At 45.7% G+C, this 23,815-nt stretch overlaps 1 protein-coding gene across 4 annotated transcripts in view; it reads right to left on the bottom strand.

Moving 5' to 3' along the window:
* STRN (striatin) overlaps positions 1–23,815 on the bottom strand; it is a 2,479,646-nt gene that overhangs the window by 1,781,778 nt on the left and 674,053 nt on the right. For all 4 annotated transcript variants that reach the window (XM_044058581.1, XM_044058573.1, XM_044058566.1 and 1 more), the window contains exon 3: positions 10,006–10,079. In XM_044058581.1, coding sequence (XP_043914516.1) covers positions 10,006–10,079 — 74 coding nt within the window. The remainder of the gene's footprint in view (positions 1–10,005; positions 10,080–23,815) is intronic.

A 23,815-nucleotide genomic window follows, 5' to 3' on the forward strand; every position in this document is an offset into this window, starting at 1 on the left:
TTGAAGACTGTCAGAGCATTCTGTACAGCTAACATTTCTTTTTGATTGATATGCAGGTGCATTTGATTTGGGTTCCATTTGCCCTGAATGCACTTCACTGTCAAGTGAGCCCCCCATGCATAGTCTAATGCGTCTGTTGTTTGGGTGGCAGGGGGTGGTGTGAAAGGTAGTCCCTTGTTTTGGTGGCAGGTCTTTGCCCACCAAAGGAACTCTAGGTGTAGGCAAGGTATGATAGGAATCATTGTTTCTAAGTCTTGAGAATGTTGACAACATAGGCTTTTTGGAAACCACAGTAGTTTCCTCATATGCAGTCTTGCATATGGAATTAGAAGAATGCAGGAGGCCATGAACCCCAAGTCTTGCAGTATTTGTCTTGCAGATAGCAGGGTTTTTGTGGCCACTTGTTTGAAGTAGGCTGTCAAATGAATTTGTTTCTCTGGTGTGAGGTAAACCATCTGGGAAGTTGCATTCAAGCTTGTTCCCAGGAATACAATTTGTTGACAGGGTACCAGGTGTGATTTTATTTCGTTTATGGTGTACCCCAGACAAGTTAGAACCCTTAGTACAAAGGCCAGATGATTCAAAAGTATGCCCTGGCTTTCTGCCTGAATTAGACAATCATCCAGGTATGGGTATATCTGAATATTTCTTTGCCTGCAAAATGCAATAACTGGAGCTAGGCACTTTCTGAATACCTTGGGCGCATTAGATAAGCCAAAGGGCAGTGCAGAGAACTGATAGTGCGTGTAGCCTGCTTTGAAGCATAGGTATCTTCTGCAAGATTTCTTGATTGGGATGTGCAGGTATGTTTCTTTTAAATCTAGTGTTGCCAACCAGGCATCTTTGCCTAGCATAGGAAGTAACTCAGCATCTTGAATTTTGGAATCTCCAAAAAGGTGTTTAGAGTAGACAGGTCCAGGATAGGACACCATGAATTGCCTTTTCTGGGTACCAGGAAAAGTCTCGAGTAGAAACCTTGTTCCCTTTCCTCTTCTGGTACCAGTTGAATAGCCCCCATGCTTAAGAGAGAAAGTACTTGTTTTTGGGCCTCTGCCCACTGATTTGGGGATAGGTCCGGCCACCCGCTTCGTGTTGGCAACATGTGGAAGTGAAATCTGTATCCTTGGGACACTATATTTAAAACCCATTTGTCCTGGGTAACGAGTTCCCAATTCATTGCATGAAAAGCAATCTTTCCCCCCAAAGGGGCAGTCAGTTGATAAGTGCTTGGAAATTTCAAAAAGGAAGTCATTGAGACAGTTTACCATAGGGGGGGGTCTTATTATTCCCAGATTTGGAAGTGGAGGTCCACCACTGCTTAGTTCTGTGTGTCCCCTGGGGCTGAAACCTGGGGTTTTTGCTGTGTCTGGGTTTGGCTTGAGAAGACCTGGAAGGGGCTGGAAAGGACCAATTCTTAAGAGGGCCAGTGCCTACTAAATATCTAGGAGGCTGAACTTGTAAACAATCTTTAACAGTTTGCATACATTTAGCTTTATCTTCCTTCTTTTTAAGAACTTCCTCAGCCTTGTTGCCAAACAAGCAGTCCTGACTTAAAGGAGCATCCAACAATTTAGCTTTAACATGATCAGGCAAAGATTGCTCCTTAAGCCAAGCATGCCTTCTGAGCACAGACCCAGTAACAGCAGCCCCGCAAGAGGCCTCTAATGAATCAAAACCACATTGCAAAATATGTTTTCCAACTCGTTCAGCAGAATGCATTAAATCCTGTAATTCTTTATTTTCCACACAGTCAGGAATCAACATCATTTTCTGTTTAAGCAGTCCAACAACATGTTGCTGATACTTTAACAAATGTAACTGGCAGTTTAAAGCCCTAACGGCCAAGGCTGCAGAAGTGTAAACCTTCTTACCCCATCTATCCAGCGCCCTGGAGTCTCTATAAGAAGGGGTAGGATTTTTAGCAGTAGAAGCCTTAATGCCCTTGGGCCCCTGTGAAATAGTCTCTGGATCTGTAATATGATTTTTAAAAAGGAACTTATGGGACTCAGGGACCCTGTAGTATGTCAGATTTTCTGGGAGCAGGAGGCAGGGAATCAGGGGCCAAACTACATTCTGGAAAAGCATCATCAACGATGTCTAGTACAGGAGGAATAGCTACAGGCCTATGCTGAGGTAGAAGGAAATCCCTAAGCCTCTTTTTTGAATCAGAAAAATCCTGGCTTTCCCAGTGGAAATGCTCCCTTAGAGTATGTAAGGTTTCCTCAAAAGAAAAATCCTCAGAAGGGTAAGCAGAGGGAATTGAGTCCTCTGCATCAGAATCTTTATAAGTAGGCAAGGGAAAATCCAGATCATCAGAAGAATCAGAAACAGAATCCTGATCAGAAGATTCGTAATCAACTTCAGTCTTAGGTCTCTTAGAAGGGGGGGTTGGCTACACCTGATTAGAGTTATTAGATCTTCAGCCATTCTTATCATTTGTTTTTTAGGCACAGAGGCCTGAGCATGTGGCCTGGGCATTGTTTTTTTTAGGCATGGGTCAAGATTTAGGCCTAATTAAAGGAGGTGTCGGTTTAATATGCAAGTCCTTTGGCCTGAATACACCCTCAAAAGCCGGTGCCTGCACAGCGGCTCCGAACCCATCCAAGGTAGAGAGATCCGCGGGTTCCATAGTTCAAGCATCTCGTGGAATACCGGACCCCAAATGGGTCTCAGTAGAGGCTTGCGAATCAGAAGTAGCGGGTATCAGGGGCTGCAAAAGCACCTCACCGAGTACCGGCAAACTGACGACTGGTTTAGGAGAAGCGTAGTCGGCAGTTTTGGACCTCAGCGGCCTTTGTCTGTCTTTATCTTTGTGGGTTTTTTTGGAATCCCGGTACTCGGATGGCTAACCGATGAATTTTCTGGATAATTAAACCAAGAACCGAAATATTTAGAGGCGGAAATATACAGACGACAGATAGTGTGCTGATTAAATAAAGCCCAAAATCGGCAGCAAGGTACGTCGTGGTCAGGGCCTAGGCAAGGAATACAGTACGAATGAAAATCTTTGAGGTATTTGCTTTCCACAAGTAATGCAACCATTAACTTTTACTGACATCAGTAAGGAGCAAGAAAAAGTTTCCCCAACAGGGTACTTGGCTTTAATTTAAGACTTCGGTTCTGAAACTCGAAAACAAAAATTTCAGGAGTCAGCCGACCGGCACTTGTGAACTGCTTCTGCTTCGGGCACCGCACGGCAAGATAAACTGATGTAATGGCGTTGGCTGCATGTTTTATACCCCTGATGACCTGACGTCATGGAAGAAGGGACAGCAACGGATGCAGGACCCAAGACTTCGTTAATCAGGCCGACTGAGGGCTACCTGCAAGCAGATAACCCAAATGTAATGACTGCAACAGTGAAACACGAAGAACATCACTATACAAGAGTTAATAGCTGACTACACACACTGCAAAAGTGCAGTTTCACTATTAAAAAAACAAATATGATCAGGTAAGTGTATCATAAAAAAGGCAAACAAGGTAACAACACATTGACCTCTTAAAAGAAAGTTTTGCAAACCACTGCTTTATTTGCTCAGTTTAAAGCATTTCTTCTGCATTCATTTTTCTTTTCCTTTTGTTAACTCCAAGGCATCACTGTCTAGCCTGGCAGCATAGATCTATGTCACATTTCATTACCACAAATGCTTGGAAACAAATTCTAAAACATAGTGTACTACTGCTCTGCATGTCCTCTTTCTATCTGTGTGCTCAATAACCCAAGCAAAAAAGAAGTTATGTTCTTACCATAACATTCCATGTGAATTGTTCATCTCACCTTTGTTCTTACACACGGGTTCGGAGCCGATCCTCGGCTCCGAGTTAGCCGCATCACAAGCTCTGCATCTAAGAGAAGCTCGAGGCACAGTCTACATCCCATGATCCTCTGCTGTTAACCCTCAGATCTAGTTTGCAAGAACCCAGAACGCACTACTAACCTCTGCGTCTAGCGCTCACGCAATCACACACTTGAAACTGAAACATAAGAACTAAACACCGACAGATGTACAGCTATTATGCAACCTACTAAAGAGTAGGTAGGGTAAACAACCCAGAGAACACCAACCAGACAGTAGTAATACCCGTTCTTCCAGAACGCGGTGGGGGAAGGAGGGAGGGGATGTAAGAACAAAGGTGAGATGAACAATTCACATGGAACGTTATGGTAAGAACATAACTTCTTTATGTGAAATTGTTCGATCTCGCCGTTTGTTCTTACACACGGGTAGCGTCCCTAGCTTCGTTACCCTGGGTGACTCACAAAAGAATGTTCCCGAGTACAGTGGAACCAAAGGATGCCCTGTCCTTGGTGGTCCTGTCCACTTTTTAGTGAGTGACAAAAGTATGAGGCTTTGCCCACATCGCCGCTGCACAAATAGTATCCAACGGTAGTTGAGCGGCATGGGCTAGAGAAGTAGAATGAGCCTTAGGTTTGAACGGAAGTGGCTGTTTTGAAGCTGAATAGACAAAATTTATGCAGTCCGAAAGCCATTTGGATAATGTGCATTTTGTTACTGCCATGCCCTTCTTATTATCTGCGAATGAAACAAACAGCTGATCTGATTTCCTGCAATCCTTTATTCTGTCCAGGTAAAATCTCAGCTGCCTATGCACATCCAATTTGTGCAGCATGTATTCCAACTTGTTAGAATGGTTTTTGAAAAATGTGGGAAGTTCTATGGATTGGTTAATATTAAGTACAGAACATACCTTCGGGAGGAATGACGGATTTGTACGCAAGGAGACTCTGTCTGGATGGAAAACCATGTACGGTGGCCTAACGGACAAGGCCTGCAGCTCTGATATTCTACGAGCTGAAGTAACAGCAATAAGAAAGAGAGTCCTTCCATGACAAATACTTAAGTGAACACGTTGAAGCTGGTTCGAAGGGTGGTAGCATAAGTTGAGATAACATCAAATTCAAGTTCCATGGAAAAACCAGATCCCGAATGGGTGGACTGAGGTGAAAGGTACCCTTCATGAAAGCTCTTCAAAGCCTGTGGGACATAACTGTAGAGCCTCCTTCTCCCCTACATGAAAGTTAGATATGGCCGCTAACTGTACTCTTATTGTGTAAGTAGAAGCCCCTTCGTGAAAGAGTGTAGATAAAAATTCCAAAATTTTGTGCATCGGTGCTACCAAGGGATCTATACCTTGCCCTGATGCCCAACACGCAAAACGTTTCCATTTGCTCCTGTATAGTTTCCTGGTGGAGGCTTTGTGGGAAGAAACTAGAATGTGCTGTACTGCTGGAGACAAACAATCCGACCTGGCTAAATTGGGAAGCGGAGCAGCCAAGCTGTCAGTTTGAGGGACTGGAGGGATGGGTGAGGAACTCCCGACGAGTGAGTCAATAGGTCTGGCACTGAGTCAAGAATCCATGGTTCCTCCATCTGGTGGGCTCGAAGAAAGGGAAACCCGATCTGTCGAGGCCAGAATGGTGCTATTAGGATGATCGTCCTTTCCAGACTCCTGGCTTTCTGTAGAAATGTGGGTATCAAAGGAACAGGAGGAAATGCATATAGGAGACCCGGGGGCCAATCGTGCACCAGTGCATCCCTGGGGGCACCCCCTGAAGGGGGAAGTAGGACAAAGTAGCTTCTGCATTTGGCATTTAAGGGGGATGCAAAAGGATCACAGCAAGGCTGACCCCATCTGCAGAAAATCCTTTCCGCCACTTAATTTTTGAGGGATCACTCGTGTGGCAACAGGATGGCTCTGCTCAACCTGTCCGCAATGATGTTGGATGACCCCGGGATGTGCGTTGCTATCAGAAAGTGGCCTGTGGATGCAGCCCATTGCCAAATTCTCAGGGCCTCTCTGCATAATGGATAAGACCTGGTTCCACCTTGTTTGTTTATGTACCAGACCACTGACATATTGTCTGTCTGAACTGCCACTGTTCCTAGAGGTAGGGAGTCGTGAAAGTGTTGCAACGCTAGAAACACTGCTCTCAACTCCAGGACATTGATGTGCAGATTGTACTCTATCTTGGACCATTCTCCTTGGACTGTTCTCCCCTGAAAAAGTCCCCCCCCCCACCCCATCAGGGAAGCGTCCGTGGTTATTGTGGCTGTAGGGCCGGGTAGTACAAATAGGCGACCCATCATCAGATCTTGGCTGTTCAGCCACCATCGAGGATCCCGCTTGCAAGACTCCGTGATCAAGATGTAGTGTGACAAAGGAAGTTGTTGGAACGACCACTGAGCGAAGAGCAGCCACTGGAGGACCCTCATGTGCATCCTGCCCAGAGGAACTGCAATAAGGGTATCTGCCATCATGCCTAGGACTTTCAGCACTTGCGCAGCAGAAGCTTTCTTGTTCTGAAGAAGAATAGCGACCTGATCCCTGAGGGCTGACACTCTTATCTGGAGAAGCTTGATCAGAGCTGTAGTAGTATCTAACTCCGCCCCTATGAATGAGATATGCTGTGAGAGCGATAAGGCAGATTTTTCGAAGTTGACTGAGATTCCTAAATGGGAACAGAGACTGATTGTGTAGTCCCTGGCTTGTACAAGATGATGCTTGGTGGTGGCGGTGAGGAGCCAGTCGTCCAGATACGGAAACACCCGGAATCCTAGCCGCCTCAGGTGAGACGCCACTACTGCCATGCATTTGGTGAACACCCTGGGGGCTGAGGTGAGACCAAAGGGCAGAGCTCGAAATTGGAAATGACTGGCTCCCAGCCGGAAGCGCAGGTGATCTCTGGACGCTCTGGCCATTTTGATGTGGTAGTACACGTCCCTGAGATCTATAGAGCACATCCAATCATCCTTCTGCAGAAAGGGACGGATCGATTGTAGTGTGACCATCCGGAATTTTTCCTTCCTTACGAAGGTGTTGAGTTTGCTGAGGTCCAATATTGGCCTCCAGTCCCCTGTCTTCTTTGGAACTAAAAAGAACCTTGAGTAAGTTCCGGATCCTATCTGGTCCGCCGGGACTGGTTGGATGACTTTTTTTTGAGCAGCTTTCTTATTTCTATGGCTGCTTGATCTCGCAGACTGGGTGGAACATCTGGAAATCTTTTTTGATGGGGGGGGGGGGGTTATAAATGGGATGTTGTAACCTCTGGTTATTATGCTTTTTACCCAGGAATCTGAAGTGAGATTTAGCCAGGCCTCTGGGTATAAAGCTAAGCGACCCCTGACTGCCTCCAGAGCATGACAGTCGGGCCTCCCCTCAGGAGTGCTGGAAGGGCTTCCCAGGGACGGTATTCCCTGTCGCCCTGGTTCTGCGGACCCCCCTCTGCCGCCTGGGTGGCGTCTTCCATTTCTCCCTCCTCTGCCTCTGGAGGGGGCATCACTCTGTGTGAACTGGAAAGATCCCAGAGTCTTTCGGAACCACATTTTTCCGCCTCTTTGCCCTTTGGGGTACGGTCTGGTCGGGGCGGAAAAACGGACCCCTACGGCAGACAGGGTCTTACCTTCTTGCTCACACCGAGTGAGAGTTTCCTTTACTTTGGGTCCAAACAGGGTGGCACCATCAAAAGGGGCGTTGGTAAAGTAAGACTTGAAGGCTTCCGCAAAGGAGCACAGGCGCATCCAGGATCGTCTCTGCAGAGCAATCGCTGAAGCTGCAGCCCTACTCGAACCCTCGGCTGCATACGAAATGAGCCTCATGGACGCGTTTACTATCGAAGTGAGGGTGTTAAGCTGTGCTGTTACCTTTTCCGAGACAGCAGCATCTGTGTTACCCTGGAGAGCATCTCCCAGCTCCTTAAGGAGATCTCTCTGAAGACGCGCAAAGTGCATGAGGTAGTTCAGCGAACGCATGGAAAAAGTCGCTGAACTGAAAACGCGCTTCCCATACCTGTCCATAGTCCTAGAATCCTTGTTAGGAGGATGGACAGAGGAAGATGCCTCGGACATTTCCTTCTTCGTGGCTGCCGCTACCACCACAGCATCCACTGGGACTCCTTTAGTAAGATAAATCTTGTCCTGGGGGACACTGATATATTTATTCGGCCTCTGAGGGACTGGTTCCACTGTATCCGGAGTCTCCCACGCCCTTCGAGCTATTAGGTCCATTAACTCATCGAAGGGCGGGGTCACCCAGGAGGTAGAAGGTTGAGCCCCAAAAGCCTTCAGCAACACCGATTCGTCCTCAGTGGGGGCAAGGGTCTGCCAATCACCCCTCTGTTTCAAGATCTCCAGGATGTCAGCTAGTGAGACATCCTCAGAGGGGGACCGTGGGGACCCCTCTGACTCATCCAAATCGGTGTCCGATGTCAATGATTCCTGTGGGGAATCAATGTACCTCCTTTTGCACAATTTCTTCCTTGGGACTTCATCAGAGGGAGCATCTGGTGAAGCTTCCGAGGAACAGGGGACACCCTCTGGGGCTGGCTGAGGCATTGGGTCTCTAAGCTTGGGAGGGATCGCGGGTACAGAAACAGAAAGCGGCCCTTTGGGGGAAGGAGAGGACGACTCCGATGAAGTAAATGTGTTCTCAGACAAGACCTTCCTCATAACGTCGAAGGCACCGGGGGCTCGGGCCGAGGACTTCACAGGATCCGAAGAGCACGGTAGTTTTCCCGAGACCAGGACCACGGGCTCCGACCCCGAGGACAGAGCCGAGCTAATCTGTGCCGAGGCTCCGAGGGGGAGAGTAAGAACAGACGGTTCGGTTCGACTCTCGGCCCCGGAACCGAGGAGAGACCGTCGGCTCCGCGACTCCTCGATGGGTTCTGAGGGAGTCTAGGTCAGTGGTGCCGATCGCACTAAGGAAGGCTTCGGTACAGAGGGTTCAATCATCATCAGTTCCTCTTCTCCCGGCTCCGAGGACTCGATGGGTCTCGAAGGAGGATCTGCAGGAGATACAGGGAGGACTTCAAGTTTAGATACCAATTGGGACGAAACCGCAATTAGTTTGGACAGAGCCGTGTTCTCCATGAGCTTCTGTACCACTCGATCCACGTCAGTATCAGATAGCGGCCTGGAAAAACGGGTCGAAGGGGCCGAAGATGCCACCGAAGGATCGAGGGTGGAGGCACCTCAGACACCAGCTCCAAGACCTGGGCCTCGATCAGAGATAAACACTCTATGCTCGGCCCCGAGGTCTGTGGAGCCGGCGACTGAACCTTAGTAGAGGGGCTCGGAGCCAAAGACCTGGGCTCCGATACCTTCGAAGTCTTCGACCCCTTCGACGCCTGATCAGCCTTCTCCAAGGCTTCTTGAAAGTCTGGCTTTAGCAAGCCCCTGTCGATTAACTTCCTGCGCCTTTCCATCATGACCCCTCCACTGAAGGAGTGACAAATAGAGCAGTCCTCCTGCAGGTGGAGAGGGCCAAGACAGTAGATGCAGGAAGCATGATTGTCTATGATGGACATTTTCTGTCCACACTGACATCTTTTGAAACCAGATTTAGCTTTCTCTGCCATGTCTAATACACTGCACACAAGAACTAAATACTAAAAGTTAAGAAAATTCTTACTAACAGTATAGAAGAAAATATTTACTGCTGTCAGAGCCCTGACAGGACTAAAATAGGCCTAAGCCAAAAACACTACAATTATTAGAATATATATATATAATGAAAACCCCCTATGAGGAAAAAACCACACACACACACACACACACACACACACACACACACACACACACACACACACACACACACACAACTATTAACTACAGTAATTAGGTTAAATAGCTCTAAATTCTCAAAATACTGAAAAAAAAATACAAAGTTTTACTGGCCCGAGCTCTCCTCAACGCGATCTGTTGCAGTGGCAAACTAGATCTGAGGGATAACAGCGGAGGATCATGGGATGTAGACTGTGCCTCAAGCTTCTCTTAGATGCAGAGCTTGTGATGCGGCCGGCTCCGAACCAGTGTGTAAGAACAAACGGCGAGATCGAACAATTTCACATCTAAATATTTAGCTGGGCCATTCAGTTACATCAGAAGGACTGCAGCTGCAGACAACACCAAGCTACTTGGATCACTTGCTACATGAATTTTCTACAGTATACAAAATATTTACAATACATACAATGCTTACCTGAATCATAGTTTGGAGGTTTCATGTCTCCCTGATTTAGTTCTGTTCCATACCTTAACTTGTGACATTTGGCCCTGAACAAAGAAAAAAAAAATACTTTTAGAACAATGCAGAAAAAATATGAATGTCAGCTAATTATTAACATATTATGCATTCAAAGCTGATCACAAAGAAAAATGTTACAAGCACTTACCACAATGCTTTATCTTTAAGTCTATCTGCAATAATATGCAGGACAAATAGATGCCAGGACTACTTGAGTAAAACTTTCCCCGGGTTGCCAGTTCACCTTAAACAAAATAAAAGAAATTGTGTACCCACCATAACGTTCCATCTGAGTAGTCGTACTTCATTTGTCTTCAACCTGTGGCGTATACGGATCCGACACGGCCACATCACTAGCATCTGATCCGAGCTCCAAGCTCCTCCCCTTACCCATAACGGCCCATCTCCTTCCTCCCTTCAGATAGAGTTTGCTGCTCGACAAAATATAAGCCCAAACCAACAGGACCTTACCACTGGCATACTAAACTTCCTGAGCCAGGTATAAGGGACACCCCTGGAATGTAAATCTCCCATATACAAGGCTAGGGCAATACTGACAAGGTCAGGAAGGAGGAGGGAAGGATTGCTGAAACAAATGAAGTACAACTACTCAGATGGAATGTTATGTACTATGGTGAGTACATAACTTCTTTATCTGAAGTACTTGACTTCATTTGGTCTTCAACCTATGGAACAGAGTCCCTGGCTAATAACAGCTGGGTGACCCTCATGGAAGGGCATTATGGAGCACTGCAGAACAAATGGATGCCCTACTCCTGGATACCAAGTCTAATTTATAATGCGAGATAAAGGTATGATATGAGGACCAAGAAGCTGCAGAACAAGTATCATCCAGTGACACCCTGGACCAAAATGCCGCTGAAGTGGCCACAGACCTGGTGGAATGTGCTTTGACCTGAATGGAGGAGAAATTTCTTTGCCAGAATATGCTCGAATAATACATTGTGAAATTCGACGAGCAACAATCACTTTAGAAACTAGCATCCCTAAGAAGGGCTTTGAGTAAGAGACAAACAACTGGTCAGATTTATGAAAGGGATTTGTTCTGTGCAAGTAAAATCGCAATTGTCTGTGTACACCCAAGAAATGTAAATTATATTCACCCCTGTTCTGGAAATCAGGGAAAAAGACAGGAAAATTAATAGCATGATTAATGTTAGCTTCTGATGCTACTTTGGGAAGAATGGATGGGTTAGCACAGAGAGAAAAGTACAGTTGTGTACACTTACCATAAATGTAGATGTTCAAGTGTACTCACTGTTGCAGTCATTACATTTGGGTTATCTGCTTGCAGGTAGCCCTCAGTCGGCCTGATTAGCAAAGTCTTGGGTCCTGCGTCGGTTGCTGTGCTTTCTTCCATGTCGTCAGGGGTATAAAACATGCAGCAGACACCATTACATCAGTTTTTCTTGCACCAGATGTCAGATGTCCCCCTAATGGGAAGCAATTAAATATAAAAGTACAAAGATATACCTCCAACAAAAAAGCAAATACACCAAAAAGGCTTTTAAGCATAGTAAAGGAAAGTAGAGGTACAGCCAAAAGAAGTTAGGGGGCTGGAGGGAGGGCAACCAGGACTGCAACAGTGAAATATACTCGAACATCTACATTTATGGTAAGTGTACACAACTGTACTATGTTCTTCGTGTTTCACTGTTACAGTCATTACATTTGGGTAGATTCCCAAAGCTATGGTTGGGAGGAGGAATTTAGATAGCATTAGGGCCAGCTATAAGGCCCTGCAAGACTGCAGTGACAAAGCCAGCTCTGGATTTAGAGAAAATTGGCAAATGATGATGCTTGGTCAAAGTATGTACAGAACTCCAGGTAGCAGCTTCTAGGATGTCACTAGTAGGGACTCCTCTGAGAAAGGCTGTAGAGGTAGATGCAGCCCTGGTGGAGTGAGGTCTGATCCCCTGGGGGACAGGTTTTCCATGGTGCTTAGAAGAAATGAAGGCAATGGCTTATCCATTTAGAAATGGTTTGCTTTGAAATAGCCTTCCCCTCTGCCCCTGCAGCAAATGCTGCCATCAGTTGTTCAGATTTCCTTTGAGGTTTTGTCCTGTCCAAGTAGAAACTAAGTTGTCTGTGCACATCTAAGGAATGCAGTATCCATTCCAGTTTATTCTGCAGATTGGGAAAGAAGGTTAGCAAATGAATGGACTGACTAAGAGCCACACTGGATACCACCTTGGGCATGAAGGATGGACTGGATCTGAGGGACACACTGTCCACATGAAAGATGAAAGGCTCCACTGCCATAAGGGCTTGTAATTCAGATAACCTTCTAGCTGAAGTGATTGCTAAAAGGAAAGCTGTTGTCCAAGAAAACATTTTAAGTCTGCAGTAGCAGCTGGCTCGAAAGGAGGTAGAGTGAGTTTCTCCAAGTCAAAGTTGAGGTCCCAGGCTGTGGTTGGAGCTCCCCTAGGTGGTCTCAAATTTTTGGCCCCTCTGACGAACTGCTGGAGCAGTGGATGAGAGAAGAGGAGAGGTTCTGTGTTATAATGAGCTGAGGCATGGATTTTAATGGAGGAAAAAGACAGGCCCTTGTGAAGCATCTCAGTTAAGCACTGTAAAACCTGAGGTAAATTGGGCGTTGCTGTGCTCATCCCTTGAAATTGGTTCCAGGCACAGAATCTTTTCCATTTTTCAGCATAAGATTTTCTAGTACTAGTCCTCCTTGCCTCTAAAATGATATCCATCACAGGCTTGCTGAGGGAGGGTAAAGGAGAGATTAAGTAATTAGCCAGGCTGCCAGGTAAAGTGTTAGCTGAGGGTGCAGAATCTGGTTCTCCTGCTGAGACAGCAGGGAAGGAGTCTGTGGCAGGTGCCATGGAGATAACCATGACACACTGCACAGGAGGGGGTACCAGTGTTGGCGTGGCCAGTCTGGAGCAATCAAAATCATCATTGGTTTGTCCTGTTTGATTTTTAGTAGTACTTTAATGTGTTTCCATCATTAAACACCAAATCTGAAATCCTGAACATCAAACTCCAAATCAATAACTCCAAATCTATCTAATTTGTATGCATCTCCCCCCTGGTAACAATACCAATACTTTTGAAAACTTACTTGGTTACCTCTCTACCCAATTACTCCAGGAGACCATTGTACCGGGAGACTAACATTGACTGGTCCACCTGCAGTTCCCCTAAACCTACTAATCACATAAATCTCTTTGGATTCTCACAATTAATAACCACTCCTACTAGAATCCACAAACCTAGCAGTAAGGAAACTACTCTTGACTGGATCCTTATTAACAGCCACCCTGAAACTTATACTCCAGGAACCCTTCCCGATGACATCAGTGACCATATGCTTACCTACATTAGACAAAAAGTCCATATCCCAAATAACCTTAATCTCAAAACCTCCCACTCAAAACAATTCTTTAATCCAGACAGCTTCCTAAATGAACTGCACGCATGTGACTGGTTACCACTGACCCATCTTGAACTTGATGAGGCTGTGACCTACTTTAACACTAACTTTCTTCAAATCCTAGATTACCATGCACCTTATCGCTCTACTAGAATAAGAACCAAATCTGCCCCATGGCTCACAAAACAAACTAGGCAAAAGATGGTCCTCAGAAATAAAATCTGGGCTAAATGGAGAGCCACCAAATGTCCATCACATCACCTCCACTTTAAACAGTTAAGAAATGCCACCAAGAAAGGTGTTCTTAGGGACATAAAAGACTTCTACCCTCATCTCCAACAAACTAGCCAACAAACTCCACAAAAATTTTGGTCAAGGATAAACAAACTTCTTCAGCCAGGTCACTCTACTACTCTGGCCCCAGCAGGTTTCAATCATAACTCCAACCAGATCCCTGAAGCCTTTAATAACTACTTTACAGAAGCCATTCAAACACTAGCCAATTCTTTACCACCTTTTACTGCTTCCCCACTAAATACCTCTAAGATTTCATCTCCTACCTTTCAAATAAAAAGTACAGTTTTGTACCTACCATAAATGTAGATGTCCGATAGGTATGCATCTGCAGTCCTTACATATGGGTTGTCCTGCCTCAGGCAGCCCTTCGGTCGGCCGGATTCCAAAGTGTGGGTCCGGCGTCGGCTGATGTCGCCCCTTTCCCGACGTCAGAGCGCCTGGGATATAAGAGTCAGCCAACGCCATCTTCCTCAGTGTTTCTTGCCCCAGATGCCAGTTGCCCTCTAAGTAAGGCTAAATTTGGAGAAATTATCAAATTCCAAACATGCACAGTAATAAAAAACAAATACACCACAAAAGATAATCCCAGCTAGCTAAAATGAGGGATATGTACCCATAGTATATCATAGAGGGGTAGGAGGGAGGGAAAACCTGACTGCAGATGCATACCTATCGGACATCTACATTTATGGTAGGTACAAAACTGTACTATGTCCTTCAAGGATGCATCTGCAGTCCTTACATATGGGTAGAGTACCATAGCCCAGCTGGGGGAGGAAGGAACTAAGAAAAGGATGGTGTAGCTAACATGCCCTGCAGGACTGCACTAGCAAAGCCTGCTCTGGATCTGGAATATAAGGGCAAGTTGTAATGCTTAGAAAATGTATGCACGGAGCTCCATGTAGCAGCTTCTAAAATGTCCTTTGTAGCCACCCCTCTTAAGAAGGCTGTGGAGGTGAAGGCCTTATGTTTGCTGGCACAGCTTTTCCATGAAAAGAGTAACAGAACCGAATGCAATTTCCTATCCATTTTGAAATTGTCTGTTTGGAAATTGCTTTTCCTTGTACACCAACAGCATATGCTACAAAGAGTTGGTCGGTTTTTCTGTAAGTCTTAGTTCTGTCCAAGTAGTAGCGCAACTGTCTGTGGATGTCCAAAGTATGCAGAAGTTTTTCTCCTTTATTTTGTGGATTTGGAAAGAAAGTCGGCAGGTGAATAGCTTGGTTCAGCGAGACCCTGGATACCACCTTTGGCATGAATGAAGGATTGGTTCTCAAAGAGAGACTGTCCTGATGAAAAATGAGAAAAGGCTGTACTGCCATGAGGGCCTGTAATTCAGATACTCTTCTTGCTGAGGTTATGGCCAGAAGGAAGGCAGTCTTCCAAGATAGGAATTGTAGCTCTGAAGATGCTGCTGGTTCAAATGGAGGAAGAGTTAATTTTTCCAACATGAAGTTAAGGTCCCATGTAGGCACTGGATGTTTCCTTGGAGGGTTGATGTTTTTTATCCCTCTTAGAAACTGCCTTAGTAGAGGATGAGAGAATACAGGTGGATCAGTGTTGTACTCTGCTGAAATTGCTGAAGCATGAATTTTTATGGAGGAGTAAGAAAGGCCATTATGGAGCATTTCAGCCAAGTATTCCAGAATATGTGAAATGCTCATGACTGTCGTATCTTGACCCTTTGTGGTGTTCCAGGTACGAAATCTTTTCCATTTTGCTGAATATGCTTTTCTAGTGGAAGGACGCCGGGCTTCCATGATGATATCCTGTACCCTTTTGGATAGTTTATCCTGGGGAGGAGTCAAGGTATTTTCCAGGCTGTCGGTTGTAAGGTTTTGAGGCTGGAGTGCAGAGTCTTGTAATTGTGTTGTGTCAGTAGAAGTGGCCATTGTGGAAGAGGCCAAGGTTTCGTGCGTGACATGCTTCTTAGCAGTGGGTACCAGTGTTGTCTTGGCCAGTCCGGGGCTATCAGAATTACTTTTGGTTGTTCTGTCCTGATCTTCAGTAAGACCTTGGCCATCAGTGGCAGCGGTGGGAATGCATATACTGTTAGAGTATTCCAGCTGAAGGAGAGGGCGTCCACTTTCCATGCTTGAGGATGGTATGTCCTTGTGCAGAATTTCCTCAGTTGATGGTTGTGGTGGGAGGCAAAAAGGTCTATGTCTGGCCTTCCCCATGATTTTGTTATCTGGAGAAAGACATCTGGGTGCAACATCCATTCATGTGTATCCATGATGTTTCTGCTCAGGCTGTCCGCCAGTACATTGTCTTTTCCTGGTATGAACTGGGATTGTAGTTCTATATTGAGTTTTAAGGAAAGCTCCCACAGATTCATCGCCAGCCTGCAAAGAGGGTATGAATGGGTACCTCCTTGCTTGTTTATGTACCACATAACTGAGGTATTGTCTGTCTTTATTAACAGGTGACCTTGGTGCAGGAAGTGCTTGAAGGCCTCGATGGAATGTATCACTGCCAGCATTTCCTTTTGGTTGATGTGCAGATGCAATTCTTTTTGTGCCCATTGTCCTTGAATGCATCTGCCCTCCATGTGTGCTCCCCATCCATGATCTGAGGCATTCGTTGTAATGGTTTGGCTGGTATGTGGCTTGCTGAAAGGCAGGCCCATGTTTGACTGGCTTGCTTTTGCCCACCACAGGAATTCTTGCCCACCACAGGAATTCCTTTTGAAGGCATGGAATGAGGGGGATCAGAGATTCTAGGCTGTTACTGTGCTGAGACCATAGACTCCTTAGGTACCATTGTAGTTTCCTCATATGCAGCCTTGCTTGTGGAATCAGAAGAATGCAAGATGCCATGTAACCCAGGGCCTGCAGGATTTTCCTTGCACTTAGCTGGGTTTGTGTTGTCAGTTTCCTGAAATAATCCGGTAGTTGTGCTTGTTTTTCTTCTGTGAGAAAAGCCATCTGGGTGTTTGTATCCAGTTTTGCACCCAGGAAAATTATTCGTTGGGATGGAACAAGTCTTGATTTCTGAATGTTGACTGTGTATCCCAAGGCCTGTAGTAGTCGGATGGCATAGTTTAAGTGTTTTACCAGTGTTTGCTGGCTGTCCGCTTGTATGAGGCAGTCGTCCAGGTATGGGCATATTTGAATCCCCTGAATTCTGCAATGTGCAATTACTGATGCCAGGCATTTCGTGAATACTCTGGGCGCAGTAGATAAGCCAAATGGCAATGCTGAGAACTGATAATGCTCTGAACCTGCAAGAAATCTGAGGTGTCTTCTGCAACTTTGTCTGATAGGGACATGCAGGTATGCCTCCTTGAGGTCTAGAGTTACCAGCCATGACCCCTTGCCCAGCATGGGAAGGAGTTGCTGTAAGGTCAGCATTTTGAATTTTGGCACAATGAGGTAAGTATTCAGTGCGGACAAGTCCAGAATAGGCCTCCATTGCTTTTCTTTTCTTGGAACAAGGAAAAGTCTGGAATAAAATCCTTGGCCTTGTTCTGTGAGAGGAACCCTTTCTATTGCTTTCATCTGTAGTAGTTTTGGAAATTTGTTTTAAAGCCTCTGCCCTTTGGTTTGGTGGCAGGTTCGGCATGCCTTGTCTTTTTGGTAATGTATGAAAGTGGAACCTGTATCCTTTGTCTATTATTTGCAGTGTCCATTTGTCTTCTTGAGAATAAAGATAGCTTTCCGCCCAAAGGTGCTTCCAATTGAGACCTGGTTGGCAGGGACAAAGTCAAGTCACTGAGATGGTCCTTGTGTAGTAGTTGTAGGCCCTGCAGTGCCTCTCTGGTTAGGAGCCTTCCATTGACGCCCTCTGTAGGAGCCCCGAGCTTGCCCCCTACCTCTGGCACGTCTATTTCTGCCTCTTTGAGATCTGTCTGTGTCTGGAAAGGACCAATTCTTAGAAGGCCAATTTCTGCTGAATCTTGGTGGCTGGACCTGGAGAAAATCTTTGACTGTTTGTACTGATTTAGCCTTTTCCTCAAATTTCTTTAAGACCTCTTGAGCCGAGGAGCCAAATAACTTTTGTTTTTCCAGCGGAGCATCCAGTAGCTTTGCTTTAACATGGTCTGGCAGAGTTTGTTCCTTCAGCCAAGCATGTCTACGTATGACTGCACCTGTCATTGCTGACCTACATGAAGCTTCCAATGCATCATAACCACACTGCAAGAAATGGTTGCTAACCTGTTGAGAGTTATGTACCAGATCCTGAAGTGCCTTGCGATCTAGGGGTTCAGGCGAAGAAAGTTTTTTATGCAATTCATCTAACAAATACTCTTGGTACTGTATCATATGGAATTGACAATTTAATGCCCTCATAGAAAGAGTGGAAGAAGTATACACTTTTTTACCCCATCTCTCTAAAGCCCTGGACTCCCTTTCAGAAGGAAGAGGATTTTTTTTGTAGTGGTGGTTGCAACCCCTTTAAGGCCCTGAGAAACAGTTTCTGGGTCAGCAGAGTGGCCCTTGTAAAGGAAATGATGCGAGTCCGGGACCCTGTAGTACCTATCAGGCTTGATAGGAGCCGGAGGAAGGGAGTCTGGAGAAGTACTAGACTCAGAGTACACATCATAAATGACATTTAAAACAGGAGGAATAGCCAAAGGCCTATGCTGAGGTAAATGCAAAAAAGTCCTTAACCTCTTTCTGGAATCAGAGAATTCCTGGCCCTGCCATTTGAAATGCTCTCTCATGGCGTGAAGTGTCTCCCCAAAGGGCAACTCTTCAGGAGGGGAGGCCGAGGGAATAGATTCCTCTGCATCAGAATCCTCGTAGGCCGTAAAAGCCTCCTCCTGGTTGTCTGATAGAGCAGAGTCATCTGAGGCCTCATCAGAAGACTGGGGATCTGTGTGCTCAACCCTGGGCCTTTTGTCTAGAGGAGGTTGAGAGCCCCTGTCCGGATGGGGCTGAGAGCCCCTAATTAAGGAAATAAGGTCCTCAGCTAGAGTTAAAATTTGTGAACCTGTAGTGGATCCCTGAGGAATAGCCTTGGGAGGGAGAGATTTTGGCTGTTTAGCAGCTTTAGCACGGGTAAATGCCTTAATGGACATGGATGCAGGAGGCCTGGCTGCCCCACGTGCTGGAGTGGTTTTATCTAGAGGAATGGTGTCGGTTGTCTCCAGAGCACCGGTTTCAGAGGGGAATTCTATGACCGACTCAGAGGAGGTCTCCGGGACCGAGGTTGTCGGTTGTGCGGTTTCGTAGGTCGGACGCACCAAGGATTCCGTTTCAGCAGAAACAGAGACACTCGCAGTAGGCCTAACCGCGGTTTCGGCCTAAACCACGGACCGCGCGTGTCGGTCCTTGTCCTTCCGTTTTTTGGTTAAATGAGTAGTCGGAAGCTCCGACGGCATCTTGTAACAGTAACTATCCCCAAAAAATTCCTCTGCAAACTCCGACCGACGCCTAAGAGTGTGTCTATTGAAGGATGCACAGGCTGCGCAGGCCGAGACGTCGTGGTCTGGGCCTAGGCAGGGGAGGCAGTAAGAGTGGAAATCCTTATGAGGTATTTGTTTCCCACAAGTTAAACAATCATTAACTTTAACCGTTTGATCTGACATCGGCTGAGGCAAGAAATAGTCCCCAACGGGGTACTTAGCTTTTTGAAGTCTTCGGTTAGCTGAAATTACAGGAGCTGGCCAACCAGCACTTGCGAACTGCTTCTGCTTCGGGCACCGCGCGGCAAGAAAGACTGAGGAAGATGGCGTCGGCTGACGCTTTTATATCCCAGGCGCTCTGACGTCGGTAAAGGGGCGACATCAGCAGACGGCGGACCAAGACTTTGGAATCCGGACGACCGAAGGGCTGCCTGAGGCAGGACAACCCATATGCAAGGACTGAAGATGCATCCTTGAAGGACATCCTGTACCTACATCTCTCATCTGTAAGCTACTTCAAAAACTGAAACCTTGCACCCCTTCTGCTGACCGTCTCCCATCTGAGTACCTACAAATTGCCGCAAAAGCCACAGACTATCCCATCTCTATCCTTATTAACAGAACTATCTCAGAAGGCAAAATCCCTACCATATGGAAAATATCCCACATCATCCCTCTACATAAAGGTGGATCTTCTATTGAGCTTTCTAACTTTCGACCTATTGTCTTACTCTCCCCATTAGCTAAGATAATGGAAAAAAGTATTCACAAACAATTACTAAACCATCTACTACAATATAACCTCCTAGCAAACTGCCAACATGGCTTCAGACCATTCCATAGCACAACTGCCCTACTATCCTTCACCGACTCTATAAATAAAAATCGTAACAATAACTTTTTCCTCTGCACTATTTATTGACCTGTCAAAAGCCTTTGATATGGTTAACCATAACTTACTTCTAGACAAACTAAAGGCCCTTTTCTCTCGACCCACAAGCATTACAATGGTTTAGGTCGTATCTGGAAAATCGACAGCAAGCAGTACTTTGGGATAACAATCTGTCTACATTACTTCCAGTAAATATTGGGGTACCCCAAGGCTTTATCTTAGGTCCCCTTCTTTTTTCCTTATTTATCAACGATCTACACATGAACATACCTCAAGCCACCTGCATTCAATATGCAGATGATTCCACCTTAATCTGTACAGCTAAGAATATAGCCTCTCTCCAGTCCCTCACCCAAACTGTTTTTCATAATGTTGAAAACTGGTTCATGCAACACTACCTCCTCCTAACCCCCAAAAAACAAAACTACTGCTATTTACTCCAACTCTTAAATTCTTAATTCTTCTCTATAACCTCTAACAATGCTACCAATATAACCCCAGATACTACAACCCACCTACTAGGTGTAACAACTGATAAGCGTCTCAACTACGATGACCACATCAACTCCACCATAAAATCAGATAACAAGAAACTTGGTACCCTCTATAGAATTAAACCCTTCCTTACCCCTACTGCCAGGAAAACTATTGCCCAGACCCACCTCATTTCTACCCTTTTCTATGCCTCTGCTATATATATATATCTAAAAACAACCTCTCCAAACTTTCCACCTGTTATAATAGCATAGCTAGATTCATTACATGCTCCCCCTTTAAAACTCACCACTGCCTCAACCTCAAACAACTTGAATGGCTAGAACTGCAGAACCTTATACTGGAATGCAGAAGTCTCTCACCCTTACTCTGTGGGTTTGGATAAAAGGTAGGCAAATGAATGGTTTGGTTAAGGGCCACACTGGACACTACCTTAGGCATAAATGTTGGGTTTGTCCTTACAGAAACCCTGTCTGGATGGAAAAAGATGGAAGAAGATGGAAGGTTCCACAGCCATGAGTGCCTGTAACTCTGAAACTAGTCTTGCAGAGGTTATTGCTAGGAGCAGAGCTGTTTTCCAAGATAAAAACTTTATATCAGCTGTATTTGGCTGGCTCAAAAGGTGGCAGTGTGAGTTCTTCCAAGACATAATTGAGGTCCCATGCAGGTACTGGGGCTCTCCTTGGAGGTTTTATGTTTTTGGCCCCTCAGAGGTACTGGCTTAGCAATTGATGGGAAAAAATAGGAGGTTCCGTATTGTAATGAGCTGAAATGGCAGAGGCATGAATTTTAATTGATGAAAAGGATAGGCCTTTGTCCAGCATCTCAGTTAGGTATTGTAAAATCTGAGGAATATTTGGTAAAGATGTGTCAATTCCTTGTGCCTGGTTCCAAGCACTGAATCTTTTCCATTTTTCTGCATAAGATTTCTGGTACTGGGCCTCCTGGCCTCCAAAATAACATCCATCACTGCTTTAGAGAGGGGTGCTTTGAATGGTTACATTATCCGCCATGCTGCCAGATTTAGGGTCCTGAGTTGGCTGTGCAGAATCTGATTGTTTCGCTGGGTCAGTAAGTGAGGAATTAGAGGCAATGTCCAGGCTGGGCCTTGAGACAAGCTTTTTAGGATTGGGTACCAGTGCTGGCGTGGCCAGTTTGGGGCAATCAGAATCATTCTTGGCTTCTCTTGTCTGACCTTTAGGAGTACCTTGGGGAGGAAAGGCATATACGGTTAGACTTTTCCAGCTGAATGACAGAGCATCCACTTTCTATGCTTGCTTGTGCTAAGTCCTTGTGCAGAATTTCTGTAGTTAGCAGTTGTGAAGGGAGGCAAATAGATCTATGTCTGGGCATCCCCATTCCTTTGTTATCATGCTGAAGTCTTGCGGATCCAGTTTCCACTCGTGGGGATCCATAAGGTTTCTGCTTAGTTTGTTTGCCAGAGTACTGTTCTTTCCTGGCACGAATTGTGCTTGCAGGTGTACTTGATAAGTCAATGCTGTGTTCCACGAAGTCATGGCTCGTCTGCAGAGGGGGTAGCAATGTGTGCCTCCCTGCTTGTTTATGTACCACGACTGTAATATTGTCCGTCCTTATCAGTAGTTGTCCTGGATGGAGTAGATCCTTGAAAGCTGTCAGGGCATTCTGAACAGCTAGCATCTCTTTTTGATTGATATGTAGATGTATTTGGCTTGTGGCCCTGAATACATTTTCCTGCCATGTGTGCTCCCCAGGCATAATTTCATGAATCTGTTGTTACTGACTGCCTGGCTGTGGGTAGAGTGAATGGCTGTCCCTTGTTGAGGTGACAGGCATGAGCCCACCATCGAAACTCCTGTTGCAGGCAAGGAATGAGGGTAATTAATGCTTTCAGGCTTTGACAATGTTGAGTCCAGACACTTTTTAGGTACCATTGAAGTTTCCTCATATGCAGTCTGGCATATGGAATTAGCAGAATGCAGGATGCCATGCAGCCCAAAGCCTGCAGAAATTTTCTTGCAGATAACTGGGTCTTTGTTGCCAACATTTTGAAGTAAGACGTTAGTTGCCTTTGTTTGTCTGGCGTGAGATAAGCCATCTGGGCAGTTGTATTTAAGCTTGCACCCAGGAATATTATCTCTTGATAGGGTACTAGTTTTGATTTATTTTCGTTTACCATGTACCCTAGGCAAATTAATAATCTTTTTACGAACGCCAGATGCTTTAGTAGAGTGTCCTTGTTCTCTGCTTGTATAAGGCAGTCGTCCAAGCAAGGATAAATTTGAATTTCTTTGTCTGCAAAATGCAATTACTGGTGCCAGGCATTTTGTGAAGACCCTGGGCGCAGTAGATAAGCCAAAGGGCAGTGCAGAGAATTGGTAGTGCATTGAGCCAGCTATGAATCTGAGGTATCTTCTGCAAGATTGTCTGATTGGTATATGCAGGTATGCCTCTTTTAGGTCCAAAGTTACAAGCCAAGCCTTCTTGCCCAGCATGGGCAGAAGCTGCTGCAGAGTTAACATTCTGAATTTTGGAACATCCAGAAATGTGTTTAGAAAAGACAGGTCCAGTACTGGTCTCCAGGCTTTGTCCTTTCTGGGAACCAAGAAAAGTCTTGAGTAAAATCCTTGTCCCTGCTCTTGCTGTGGTACTTGCTGAATGGCCCTCATTTGCATAAGGGACGAAACTTGTTTTTGTGTCTCTGCCCATTGATTGTGTGGCATACCTTTTGCCTTTGCCAGGGTGTGAAAGTGGAACCTGTAGCCCTGGGACACTATATTCAAAGCCCATTTGTCCTGGGTGATCATGTGCCAATTTTGACAGAAAAGTGCTAGTTTTCCCCCCTGAGGGGGCTGCAATAAGATAAGAGCTTGGTGCTGGCAGAGGCAAGTCATTGGGACTGTTTCCTGTATGGCTGTGCTTTGTCTTCTCCACTTTTGGAGGTAGAAGCGCCCCACTGTTTAGGCCTGTATGAGCCCTGGGGCTGGGATCTGCCTCTGGGACGTCTGTATCTGCCTCGTTGTGGCCTGTCCAACACTGGAAAGGACCAATTCTTTGTAGGCCAGCTCCTGCTAAATTTTGGTGGCTGAAACTGTAAGAAATCCTTTACTTTTTGCACAGATTTCGCTTTGTCCTCCATTTTCTTCAAAACCTCCTCTGCTTTAACACCAAATAAAATATCATGCTGTAATGGAGCATCTAATAATTTTGCTTTAACATGATCAGGCAGATTTTGTTCCTTTAACCAAGCATGCCTCCTAATGACAGAGCCCGTAACTGTGGCCCTGCAGGAGGAGGCCTCCAGAGAATCAAAACCACACTGCAATGTATGCTTTCCCACTTGTTC

This window comes from Protopterus annectens, chromosome 1.part2 (assembly GCF_019279795.1).
Source record: "Protopterus annectens isolate FY-2018-M chromosome 1.part2, PAN1.0, whole genome shotgun sequence".
In the NCBI taxonomy this organism is placed as follows: Eukaryota; Metazoa; Chordata; order Ceratodontiformes; family Protopteridae; genus Protopterus; species Protopterus annectens.